The sequence below is a fragment of the Cupressus sempervirens genome, chromosome 2, assembly GCF_028749045.1.
Source record: "Cupressus sempervirens isolate cs-2001-9-10 chromosome 2, ASM2874904v1, whole genome shotgun sequence".
Taxonomy (NCBI): Eukaryota; Viridiplantae; Streptophyta; class Pinopsida; order Cupressales; family Cupressaceae; genus Cupressus; species Cupressus sempervirens.
Window position 1 is genome coordinate 580,555,702 of NC_143119.1, and position 13,302 is coordinate 580,569,003.

At 37.4% G+C, this 13,302-nt stretch overlaps 1 protein-coding gene and 1 long non-coding RNA gene across 3 annotated transcripts in view; one reads left to right on the plus strand and one right to left on the minus strand.

The window, feature by feature from the left end:
• The window catches only part of LOC149574756 (uncharacterized), a 121,688-nt gene extending 109,728 nt beyond the window's left edge, over positions 1-11,960 (minus strand). The window contains exon 1 of the long non-coding RNA XR_016360090.1: positions 11,882-11,960. This is a non-coding gene — a long non-coding RNA (uncharacterized LOC149574756). The remainder of the gene's footprint in view (positions 1-11,881) is intronic.
• The window catches only part of LOC149574755 (uncharacterized), a 131,131-nt gene extending 119,137 nt beyond the window's left edge, over positions 1-11,994 (plus strand). For both annotated transcript variants that reach the window (XM_089814571.1, XM_089814572.1), the window contains exon 4: positions 11,199-11,994. In XM_089814571.1, the coding sequence (XP_089670697.1) occupies positions 11,199-11,561 (363 nt within the window). In that variant the 3' untranslated portion in view covers positions 11,562-11,994. The remainder of the gene's footprint in view (positions 1-11,198) is intronic.
• Positions 11,995-13,302: the final 1,308 nt, after the last annotated feature.

Here is a 13,302-nt window from a genome sequence, read left to right on the forward strand (position 1 = left end):
GGTTGGATTCTGACCTACCCTTGGACAGCACTATATAAGGTAAGGTCGGATTCCAACCTTACCTTGGACAACCTTTAAGCTCTCCAAAAGTATTGTGATTCAGTTTTTATCCTTGCCAATCTTCCTTTTAACTCCAGATTTCACCTTTTGTTTCCTCTTGTAATCCCTATTGAATGCAATGTTGTTTCATTTACATGGTCTGACCTTACCTTGATTGTGGATCTGACCCTCATTTAGTCTCCTTTTTACAAGTTTTAATCAGATTGAACTTTACCTTTTTACAAGTTTTAATTAGATTGAAGTTCTGTTTAGGATGTCACCACACACCTTGGACAGAAATCATAGAAAGGTTGGACATGATGTCCAAGGTAAGGTTGGAACCCGTCCTACCCTTAGATAGAAGGTCGAATTCTAACCTGCCTTGGGACATATTTTTCAAATGTTGCCGAGTTGTTGATCTGCTTAGGATAATAGTGATTTCTAGTTTGGTATTCAAATTCTTCGGATTTGCAACTCAACTCCATACTTCAACCATTCGATTTTCACCTGACTTTTCCAATTTGTTTCATTTGCCAATCAATCCCATCTCTTGATTGCATGGTGTCTTGTCTTGAGTATTTCAGATCTGATCACCAATGTTTGAATTTGCATTGTTAGTTTTGCCCAGATTTATTCATTGTAACACTTGAATTCACATTTCAAAGGCACGATTTTTTACATGATTTTTTGTTTGGATAGCCCCTTCTCATAATACAAGGTAGAGATCACAAGTTTAATTACCCACCCAAGCCATGTTTAGGATTCAGCCCTCCCTTTTGCTCGTGCACTCAAAGTTGACTTCAAATTCTTCAAAGTATTGGAGCCGTTCATTTAGTGGCCTCCTAACATGTCTCATAACAGATCAAAGGTTTGCACCTCAAAATTCACACTTTCTCTCAAAAACATTGCCATCTTGCTCTTTTGCCATATCAAAGGCTAGCATCAACATTCATCATCTTAAGCCCATCTAAAGGCTAGGTAGAAATCAGGGTTGGCTAGGCTCCTTTGAGCAGAAATATGATCATTTTTGGGCTCAATGTGAAAGTTTTGATCTATAAATTAGGCATATGAAATTCGACAAATAACAACCAGACCTCACCCTTGCTTTCCTTGGTTCTCATCAATACTCAATCTGATTCAGATGTTTGCCCAAGATTGTATCTTGATTTGGGATTGAAATTCTGCTAAGTGTGAATCATGACTCCACAAGAAGACCTTGATCTGCCAAACAAAAAGTGGGGGTCCCCATTTGCAATGGGGCATGCATGTCTTACAACACAACACTGCCTATGCACCAGAGTGTTATGTGCAAAGACCTATTATATGGTTCCCATAGGATAGCAGAGTGCATAGGGGACCTTTATAAGAGCCTGTGGATCTGCTCAGGGCTTTGTGAGCCATCATGGTTAGTCTGGGACAGTGTCCTTGATTTAGGTGGGATCCCTATATTTTAAGGATTGACTGGGAATTGACTAAGATGCTTCAAGTGACCTCTGGGATCAGCTTGAGAACTCTGGTTCCAGTTCCCACTTTCTAGGAGGTTCCCTAAAATATAGGGGGGGATTGTCAATTAGCTGGCAGTGGGCATACATCATTCGTGGACTAGTGCCATTAGACACAATTCAATTCAGAGTCTAGATTAGCAGGTTATGGATAATTTGTAAATAATTTAGAATTATATTATTTCCTTAGATTTTAATATATAATAACAGTCATTTAATACAGTCACTTTATAATATAATAACTCAAAATAAAAGGATCACGGGCACACTTCCCTAGGAATATATGATTTCAATTTATAACTTTAAGAGAGGCCAATTTCATAATGATAAGTAAGGCCTTCAAATGGTTCGATTCCCTGGAGGGAATAACTAGAACAAAAATTAATGAAGTTCAATAAAAAAATTGAATAAAAATGCCAGGGTTCAAACTTTTCGAGGGAAAGGGCAAATATGGAATAAAAGAAGTTTGGGAGTGTAAAGACCCTGAGCTCTCTCAATGCCAATATACTGATGAAGCAAAGAATGTTTTTTTTTGTATTTTTTTCTTGTTTTAGTTTTTTTTGTATTTTTTGGATATATTCTTTTTAAGGTTTTTTTAGAATTTGAAGACAAATAAAATTCAATGCTTGAAATAAATAAATCATGTATAGATAGCTGCTTTCAATTGATGTAATTCTAATATTTCATATGCTAATTGGGAAATGCAAAATACATTGATTGGATTCAGCTCTCTCTTTGGCTCGTGCACTTGAAGTTGACTTCAAATTCTTTGAAGTATTGGAGCTGTTCATTAAATGGCCTCCTAAGATGTCTCAAAACAGATCAAAGGTTTGCACCTCAAAATTCACACTTTCTCTCAAAAACATTGCCATCTTGCTCTCTTGCCTTGTCAAAGGCTAGCATCAACATTCATCATCTTAAGCCCCTCTAAAGGCTAGGTGGAAATCAGGGGTGGCTAGGCTCCTTTGAGCGGAAATATGATCATTTTTGGGCTTAATGTCAAAGTTTTGATCTTTAAATTAGGCGTATGAAATTCGACAAATAACAACCAGACTTCACCCTTGGTTTCCTTGGTTCTCATCAATACTCAATCTGATTCAGATGTTTGCCCAAGATTGTATCTTGATTTGGGATTGAAATTCTGCTGAGTGTGAATCATGACTCCCCAAGAAGACCTTGATCTGCCAAACAAAAAGTGGGGTTCCCCATTTGCAATGGGGCATGCATGTCTTACAACACAACACTGCCTATGCACCAGAGTGTTATGTGCAAAGACCTATTATACGGTTCCCATAGACTAGCAGAGTGCATAGGGGACCTTTATAAGAGCCTGTGGACCAGCTCAGGGCTTTGTGAGCCATCATGGTTAGTCTGGGACAGTGTCCTCGATTCAGGAGGGATCCCTATATTTTAAGGATTGACTGGGAATTGACCAAGATGCTTCAAGTGACCTCTGGGATCAGCTTGAGAACTCTGGTTCCAGTTCCTACTTTCTAGGAGATTCCTAAATTTTAGGAGGGGATTGTCAATTAGCTGGCAGTGGACATACATCATTCGTGGACTAGTGCCATTAGACACAATTCAATTCAGAGTCTAGATTAGCAGATTATGCATAATTTATAAATAATTTATAATTATATTATTTCCTTAGTTAGATTTTAATTGATAATAACAGTCATTTAATATAGTCACTTTATAATATAATAACTCAAAATAAAAGGATCATGGGCACACTTCCCTAGGAATATATGATTTCAATTTATAACTTTAAGAGGCCAATTGCATAATGATAAATAACGCCTTCACATGGTTCGATTCCCTAGGAGGGAATAACTAGAACAAAAATTAATAAAGTTCAATAAAAAAATTGAATAAAAATGCCAGGGTTCAAACTTTTCGAGGGAAAGGGAAAATATGAAATAAAAGAAGTTTGGGAGTGTAAAGACTCTGAGCCCTCAATGCCAATATACTGATGAAGCAAAGAATGTTTTTTTGGTATTTTTTCCTTGTTTTGGTTTTTTAAGAATTTGAAGACAAATGAAATGCAATGCTTGAAATAAATAAATCATGTATAGATAGCTGCTTTCAATTGATGTAATTCTAATATTTCATATGCTAATTGGGAATTGCAAAATACATTGATTGAATTTATATAATCTGGAACCTGGTGATAAGCTGTAGCAGCCAATGGTAGAAACGCCAGCCTCTTTAGAGCAGATCACAGCCAAAGATGAAAGTTGTGTGGCCTTGGAAACAGTGACATGGCCCTCAATTGCTATGTGCAGGTCTTCTATGGTGTAACGCAGGTCTTGAAACAGAAACACTGGCTGCAACTTCCAACGCAGCCTGTTCTTAATTCAATCGCAGCTTGTAAGGGGTAAATGCAGGTCTAAAGATATGCACGCTGGGATGTAAGAGGAAGTCTCCAGTCTCGAAGATGTAATAACAGGGCCAGGGCAGCCCAAAACATGCACAATTGCTTCACAATGGAAATTGCAGGTCTTGGAGAATAATAGAAATCACCAAATCTTATCAACCAGATAATGTCCTCAGCAAAGAACAACTTCTCAATCAAAGTAGTAATAGAGGAGAAGCCAAAAAGAAAACTGTTATACCTCAGCAACAGTTTGCACGCAAATCCAAGAGCAATCTTCAAAACTTCCAAACCCTCAGCCAGAATATCAAAGTAAATTAAACTCAAGTGCATACCCATTCTCAAAATGAGAATCATATTTATAGTAACACTTCTGCAATTTGGCTTCATCATTACACCTTTCACTAAAGAAGCTTCAACTTCACAAATCACTTCATAACATAAAGTGCATTTATTTTTAAAGGCCTATTGCAATAAATATGATTCTCAAATAAATTATCTCATCCTGAGTAGATGATTGAATAAATGACCATCACCACTGAGTCAACATCTGCACTGCCAAAAATAGTAACTGGCCAAAAATAGGCTTACTAAAAATATCAAGTCTATAGCTAAGACCCTCCAAATCCAATTGTCAACTCACAAAGGTCGCAATGATGAGCTGACCAACCCTGACTCCTGGAACCTGCTAAATTGGGGACATTACAAGGAGCCATTTTTCCATTCATCCAGGTTATTACTTTCTAATCAGCAATGGAGGTTTAGACTCTATAAGGGTTTGAACAGCTACTCAGGCTTCGAGAGCCAAATCTCTTGGAAGAATTTGGAGTTGGGTGTAGCCCCAACTCTCAAGGCAACAAGTTTCATCATAGGTCAGCATTTATATTTATTGTACGATACAACTCTCTGTCATAAACATTTTCTCAGATCCCGAAAACTGTCAAATTTGATTTCTAACAGTCTGATCCTTCACTGTGCTTTGTCATCTAGTCTGTTACAGCAGGTCTACAGTTGCCTTTTGCTGAAAAGAAAACCTGAGTCTATTACTTATGAATTTGGGCTAGCGAGTTGCATCACACGTCCTTTTCATCCAATCTATATCATCTCTTGCTTGTCACAAGTGTCAATTAGCTCACAGTTGACAAACATCATCCATAGATTGGTGCCATCAAATAGAATTCAGTTCGGAGTCCAAATGAGCAGGTTATGAATGATTTGGAAACAATTACATTATTTCCTAAGTTAGATCCTAATAAATAGCAATAAAGTGACCTAATATTAGTCACTTTATAATATGATAATAAATTAGAATAAAGGGACCATGGACACACTTCCTTAATACAGTCACTTTATAATATGATAATAAATTAGAATAAAGGGACCATGGGAACACTTCCTAGGAATTAGTGATTTCAATTTATAACTTAAAAGAGGAGCCAGTTTCATAATGATAAATAAGGCCTCCATATGGTTCTATTCCCTGGGAGGGAATAATTGAAATAAATTTTAAAACATTATCAAGTTCAACAACAAAATTTTTTAAAAATGTCCTAGAGTTTGAACTTTTGGAGGGAAAGGGAAAATATGGAATAGAAGAAGTTTGGAAGCCATTTTTGCATTCATCTAGGACGGTATGTTCTAATTTTCCACATCAGCAATGGAGGTTTGGACCCTATGAGGGTTTGAACAGTTATTTGGGCTTCTGAAAACAAAATCTTTTGGAAGAATTTAGAGTTGGACGTAGCCCCAACTCTCCAGCTAACAGGTTTCATTACAAGTCAGCATTGAATTCATATTGGCACCAAATTTTGAGAAGAGTTTTACCAGATCAGTTTGGAAAGGGCAGAGATTTCTCATAAAAATACAGACCGGTGCATCAGAGAGTAGTTTTATTAATTTTTAAGCATCCAAGCCTGGCCACACAATCCAACTCCAGATTATATTCTTAATCCATCTAGCTTGGATGTATTCATGTGAGTGAGGAAATAGCAGATCTATTTATAAAGTTCAGTCAGTATGAGCAGGAAATCAGTGTTTTCCAATCAGCAAGGACACATCAGAAGTTTCTAGGGGAAAATACAGTCAATCAGCAGCCCTACCAAAGCCTGTAGGATTGACTACCAGCCGTACAGAAGCCTACAGCAGTATTTTATCATATAAATACTTTTGTAAATCTGCACCAGAAACTGGGTATCTTGTGAAGGAGAAATCAGGAAATCAGAGCATTATAGATCCACTTATGCAATTTCCAGAGTGCTCAGGACCCTACAGCAATACCTAGTACAGTTATGTCAGAATTCAATAATTTAATAAAATCAATTTTTTGCTCATTCCCTGGCGTTAAGTTTCAGTAGTTAGTATTTTTGCATTTGTTAATTTTCCAAGCGTTTTGCATTCACCATTCAAAAAACCAAAAAAAATATAAAACCATCAAAACACAAAAATCAAAAAATCAGAAGAAGAAGAAAACCATCAGACTGTACCAAAATCAGAAGTCGCAAAGTGCTATTCCGGGTGTGGCTATTACAGGTGACTGTATGGGTCTCCATGACTGATACATGCATTGGGATTCAACTCTTATCATAGTTTTACAGTACCTGTATCATTGAGAGGGAATAGTCTACATACAACTTCATCCAATCTATCAAGTAATGGACTTTAACTCTAGGAGAACAAACAAGCCTTTATTACACACAATGCCTTGTGCCTTGGAGATCACAAGACAATCAAATACGCAGAGAGACTTCAACACATGGTTAGATGTAAAGTCAGATGAACCGACACAATTTATGTGAATCAGGTTGCCTATACAGGGCTGGTCATAGTCCAATTTCAGAATCTTGGTTTCAATGATGAGAAGTATGGCACAGAAATTGCATCAGATAATGAGATAGATTAGCCATAATAGATTATATCCTAAACTTAATGAACAATACTATTTGGATCATCAACATGATATTTTTTGAATAATTTCAACTTCAATCATGCATGTTGTTTACATAAATAATATATTGCAACTTTGTTTTTTCAAATATCAATTTTAATATATTCTTTCAGTAAGCATCCTCCTACCATACCCAAAATCCAGGAAAAATATTGCTGTCTATGATAACTGTACCTATATCTCCCATTTGCCAAACTTGGAGCAGCATTGTTAAAACAATTCTGCAAAGAATGGCACAACCATGCAAGTTTCATGATTTTGAGCTAATACCTGAATCTACACATTTCATTCACAAAACAATTCAACTACAAATGCCTTCTGAACAGAATTGAACTGGATGGGTTGGTCACTTGTCAATGGTTGTTAAGTCCATAAAGTACGAATGGGGAAGGGTTTCTGATGATGCATTAGAGATGTTCCTTATATACATATATAACTTGTTTATAAAATTAAATGGCACAACTTTTGGAGAATCGTTCAGTTTTGCCTTGCAGGTGTGACTGAGTGGTAAAGATGGAAAATTAACAGGATGAAGTTGAGATCAATTCCCCAAGGAACTGCTGGGTAAGCTCTTATTACATTAGGGTAAAACTTTATCAAGAAAAAAAAACATAAAAACATCTCAGGTTTTTAACAAAAGTGTGTGTGTGTACAAATAGAAAATTATAAAATTGCCAACTCAATTCTCATGTTGGATTGGGATTTTTCGAGATGAAAATGGCCTTCATTTGTTAATTTATCAATAACTGCCCTCAGGCATGAGTGAATGTTCTGAATTAGGGCTTTTATTACGAGTAGATGGTTAAAAAATAATATAAAAATGGATCATAAAAGTTATAAAGATCATGCAGACCAAACATGCCATCTACTACATGGGACTATCAATGCAAATCTCCGTAATAACTCCTCTTGTCACTATTTTTGTAAACGGTTAATGCCTACATTATTTATCTAAAAACATTAATCTTTGCTTAAAGAACCTGAAAAGCACAGAGAATTGAAAACACCCTAAAAGCTAAACCTAGTCCAAGCACATGTTATGCATATGCAATTCATGAACCAGACAGAATTCCTTGTGAATCATGTTAGAAATCCATGACAAAGAAATTTAGGCCCATGCATTGGTCACCAAAGGAGCATGGTGAAATTATTGCAGGAGCATCCTGGGGTAGTTGGCTATCCTACATGATTAAGCGATTTAGTACAATTGAGTGGACCTATTTGGGTCTTGGGTAATTAATTTTGATGTATTTAATAAGTATTGTAAGCCTTTAAAGGCATTTGGCATTTAATTTCTGTTGGAGGCCGACTTGTGGCTCTTCAAGTATTTAATGTTAAGTTTATTTAGTTTTTAGCATTATGGGCCGAGCTATGGGTTAGATTGGTATAAGTAGGGGTTGTGGTGAAGTCTTTAGTCATTATTCATCCATCTTGGAGAAAAGGAGGTGGTAGAGGAACGAATTTGAAGAGAACTAGTAGTTGAGGCGTGGGAAACAAGGAGATTGCTTGGTGGGCTTGCGAGTACCAGTTGGATCTTCTTTGGAGATTTCTACCAGAGTGTGGATCTGGACTAGCTAGGGTTTGGATTGGATCTTGAGGGATCTTGCGGAACTATTACTTGCTTTGTATTTGGCCATAACCGGGAAGGCCTTACAGCTTGACACATTACATGTAATCAGTTATATCTATGAATAGATTATTGTGACTTGGCTTCAAATCTTGTATTGTTGTCTATCTTCCGTTGTGTGGTTATTTGTTAGGGGCTAGGACATCTCCTTTGGGGATTCTCCTACCTTGCACTGCATCAAGTAGTGTTAGAGGGAAGGTTGTTCCTGAGTGTGTAAACCAAGTGTCGAAGTTGAGGCAATTTGCACCAAGACTTATGAAGGGGATTTAGGGTTTGCAAAAATCTTGGAAGATGCCTCCGAAGAGATTGGACCCTAGGGCGATTGATGATCTTAGTGATGTTGTGGAAGAAAGGATCTTAGAGAAGGTTAAAGCAGATTTTATATTTGAAATAGAGGAGGTTAAAGCCAGTTTCAAATCTGAGGTGGCATTGATGAAGAGTGACATGATTGTTGAACTTGTGAGTGCTTTAGGTGGTGTACCTCGGCATGTGGGTACTGAAGGAAGCTATGAGGAAGTTGTTGAAGACTTTGACGTTGCTGGATTAAGTGGTGAGGCCAAAGCTGATCGTGTGGAGAGACCTATGGGAAATGGGGTTGGCCAATTTGTTAGAACTGGATCTCAGTTGACGTTGAAGCATAAGATGGAGGTTTCTAATTTCTCAGGTACTTTAAATCATAAAGACCTGATTGATTGGATTGGTGAATTGGAAGACTACTTTGAGCTTGAGGATATTGAGGATCCACTCAGAGTAAGGTTGGCACAAACTAAGCTAAAGGGACATGCTGCTCTTTGGTGGAAGGAACTACAAAGGGATAGAAAAGAGGAAGGTGAAATGAAGATCACTAGATGGAGACCGATGGTGACTAAGTTGAAGGCTAAGTTCATTCCTACTGATTATGAACTTGAGTTGTTTAAGAGGTTATAGAATCTGAAGCAGAAGGATATGACTATGAAAGATTACACCGAGGAGTTCTACAAGTTGACTATTTGGTCTAGGCATAGAGAATTGTCAAAAGAGAAGGTAGCGTGGTACATTAATGGTTTGAAATTCAATATTCAGGATGAGGTTGGTATGTTGAATATTTCTTCTGTCGAGGATGCTTATCAGTATGCTTTGAGAGCAGAGGAGAAGCTAAAGAGGAAGAATCAAGGTAGTTCCCGAGGGAAGGAGAAGCAGAACTAATTGGCAAAGGCTAAACCAAGTGCAGAAGATGAACGAAAACCTATTGATTAGAAGAGAAGGACAGGTAGAGGTGAGTTTAAGGGTACTTGTTTAGTTTTTAGCATTATGGGCTGACTTGTGGCTTAGATTGGTATAAGTAGGGGTTGTGGTGAAGTCTTTAGTCATTATTCATCCATCTTGGAGAAAAGGAGGTGGTAGAGGACAAAATTTTGAAGAGAGCTAGTAGCTGAGGCTTGGGAAACAAGGAGATTGCTTGGTGGGCTTGCGAATACCAGTTGGATCTTCCTTAGAGGTTTCTACCAGAGTGTGGATCTGGACTAGCTAGGGTTTGGATTGGATCTTGAGGGATCTTGTAGAACTATTACTTGCTTTGTATTTGGCTGTAACCGAGAAGGCCTTACAGCCCGAGAGATTGAATGTAATCAGTTATATCTATGAATAAATTATTGTGACTTGGCTTCAAATCTTGTATTGTTGTTTATCTTCCGTTGTGTGGTTATTTGTTGGGGGAGGGAAAAAGTGTACAAGTTAAAGACTTTGAAGACATGTATGTGAAGAACCAGTTTGGGATTTATATGTTGAATCCCAGAAGATGTTCTTGCAGTTATTGAGAACATCTTTTTGCACCTAGGGAGTCTGATGTAGGAGCATCCCGAGGTAGTCGGCTATCCTACATGATTAAAGAATTTAGTAGGATTTAGTGGACCTATTTGGGTCTTGGGTAATTAATTTTGATGTATTTAATAAATATTGTAAGCCTTTAAAGGCATTTGGCATTTAATTTCTGTTGGAGGCCGACTTGTGGCTCTTCAAGTATTTAATGTTAGGTTTATTTAGTGTTTAGCATAATGGGCCAACTTGTGGCTTAGATTGGCATAAGTAGGGGTTGTAGTGAAGTCTTTAGTCATTATTCATCCATCCTTGAGAAAAGGAGGTGGTAGAAGAGCGAATTTTGAAGAAAGCTAGTAGTTGAGGCTTGGGAAACAAGGAGATTGCTTGGTGGGCATGCAAATACCAATTGGATTTTCCTTGGAGGTTTCTACTAGAGTGTGGATCTGGACTAGTTAGGGTTTGGATTGGATCTTGAGGGATCTTGAGAAACTATTACTTGTTTTGTATTTGGTCATAACTGGGAAGGCCTTACAGCCCGGCACATTACATGTAATCAATTATATCTATGAATAAATTATTGTGACTTGGCTTCAAATCTTGTATTGTTGTTATCTTCCATTGTGTGGTTATTTGTTGGGGCTAGGACATCTCCTTTGTGGATCATCCTACCTTGCACTGCATCAGAAATCCACAAGAACATACCGTTGTAATTATTTATCAAAATTCTAGTTTGTACAGTGTAAAGTAGTACATGTGGTTTTGAATTTTTTTTATCTAGTAAAGAATTAAATAAATAGACACGGGTCACAGGTTATCGAAAAGTTTACATGAACAAGCAAAAATAAAAACACTAACAAGTTGAAGGCATTTTCCACTTTGTGAAGTTGCTGATATGAAAAATTTATGAAATTGCAGGTTTATGGGTCCTCAAATTGCATGTATAGAGGAAGTATTATTTCATTAAACGTTATGGACTCAACTGGCAATATCTTACCTGCAAATCTAATACAGTGGTTGGCAAAAAGGAAAAACATCGTTGTGGGAGTTGGCAGCTTTGGGAATCCTGGGTTGGGACATATTCTGAGCAAGTCTCAAGAAAGGATCAATGGCAGCAACATGTTTGACAAAGAGTACAACTTTTCAGCTGTGCGAGTGTCTCTTGGGCCAGTTTCAACTTTCAAAGATGTATACAGACTAGCAGAGTTCTTGTGTTGCTTCAGAGATGAAGACTACGTAGAAACTCAAGCCATTGGATTCATAGAGAAGTCCATGCGATAAAGCCTTTAAGCGCATCAGTCCATAAACCTGTATGTTTTTTCCTTTATTTACCGGTTTATAATCGTCTCAGCTTATCATTGGAAAATAGAACGTGGATGTGGGATTTTTTTCAAGAAATGAATTTTGCAATGAAATTATTTGCTTCAGGCCTAAAGAGTGAACACATGTCAGATTTCATGATTCAATTGGACCGTTTTATTCAACTTTAGAGATCATCTGGCAAATTAGGATCGTAGTTGCAGGATATAATCTAGAATAAAACTGATCAAAGATTCCATTCATGGTAAAGAACTCACATTATATACATGTAAAGAACATACCCTTTTTGAAGAGTGTGTAAAACTTGGGCAGGCATGTAATCTGGAGCTCTTCTGCCCCACCATAGGTAACAGAGAGCATTAGTTGAAGCTTTTCATTTTATTTTATTTTTAAATTTAGTTTAAAAGGCTACTTCTTATGATTCATTGTATGGGTTGTGAGATAGATAGATAGATAGATAAAATTTTAACGTCCACGAGGCCAAAAATAGCCTATGGGACAGCAAGACAACTCAAGCAGACTTAAGTAGCGCTGTTCGCCTCTTGTGTAGACTAATGATGAGCCCCCCCAATTGCTCAATGTATTCTTCGTTGAACAGGTTATGCCAAGAACTGTCACATATAGTATTCGCAAACTTATCCCTGCTATCCTTGTAGGCCTCACATTCTAGAATAAAGTGCTGTTCAGTTTCCACTTTCCCAGAATTGCAAAATCTGCAAATTCTCTCTTCCCAAGCCTCCTTTGGCCTCTTCCAACGCCCGGTCTCACAACGAAGTTGGTGAGAGTTGGTTCTCAGCTGAGCAATAAGAATTTTAGCTCTCCAAGAAATGTTGGCTCCTATGTACACTTTTTCGAGTTGATCACAAGTGGGGTTGAACTCATTTATATAATATAGTTTCTTCCTCCCAATCTCGCTTCCCCAATTTCTCTTGTAGAATTTCTCCATAACAAAGACCTTTATTTCTTTATTACTTGTGGGGCACATATTGAAATGAATATTCCATTTACCCATCCACTTGATGTTTTGTTGCATCCATGTCCTTTTTCGCTTACATAGTGTGTCACTAAAGACAACTTTCGGCCATCTATCCTCTTCCATTTTTTCGATTCTTTTTAGATAGCTTAAAAGGCGAACCATAGCAAGTGCCTCAATAGGCGCAGCCCCCATTTCACTTAGCATGATGTCATATGGAACAGTGCTTTTAATTTTAAACTTGCTTGTAATCAAGCGCTTTTGGATTCCTTCGATTTGTTTCCATTGTGCTATAGTAGTGCTGCTGGCCCATAATTCACACCCATAAAGAACAACTGGCAGCACAAGAAGACCAAACAAGGTTTGAATAGTTTTCCAATCCCACAACTCCGCTTCACGGCACCTATTCTGAAGAGCGTAGAAAGCCTTCCATCCACCTAATGTCCTTTTATACCTGCAGCTGAGATGAGGACACATTTTGAACACTTCTATTTCAGTTACAAATCTTTGGCTAGATTGGGTCTCTATTTGGGGACAAGGCTGACATTTGCATGTATTTAAGATATGTAGCTTCGTTTCAAGTCAAATAGTTATTAGCACTTGTGGGTAAGTACTAGGTAAGTACTATTGTGACAGATTTTGAATTTTAGACTTTAACTGATTAAATTTTTTGGTTTGTAGGATTCGGAATTAATTGATTTTAACTTTTGTTATCAAACTAATATGTTG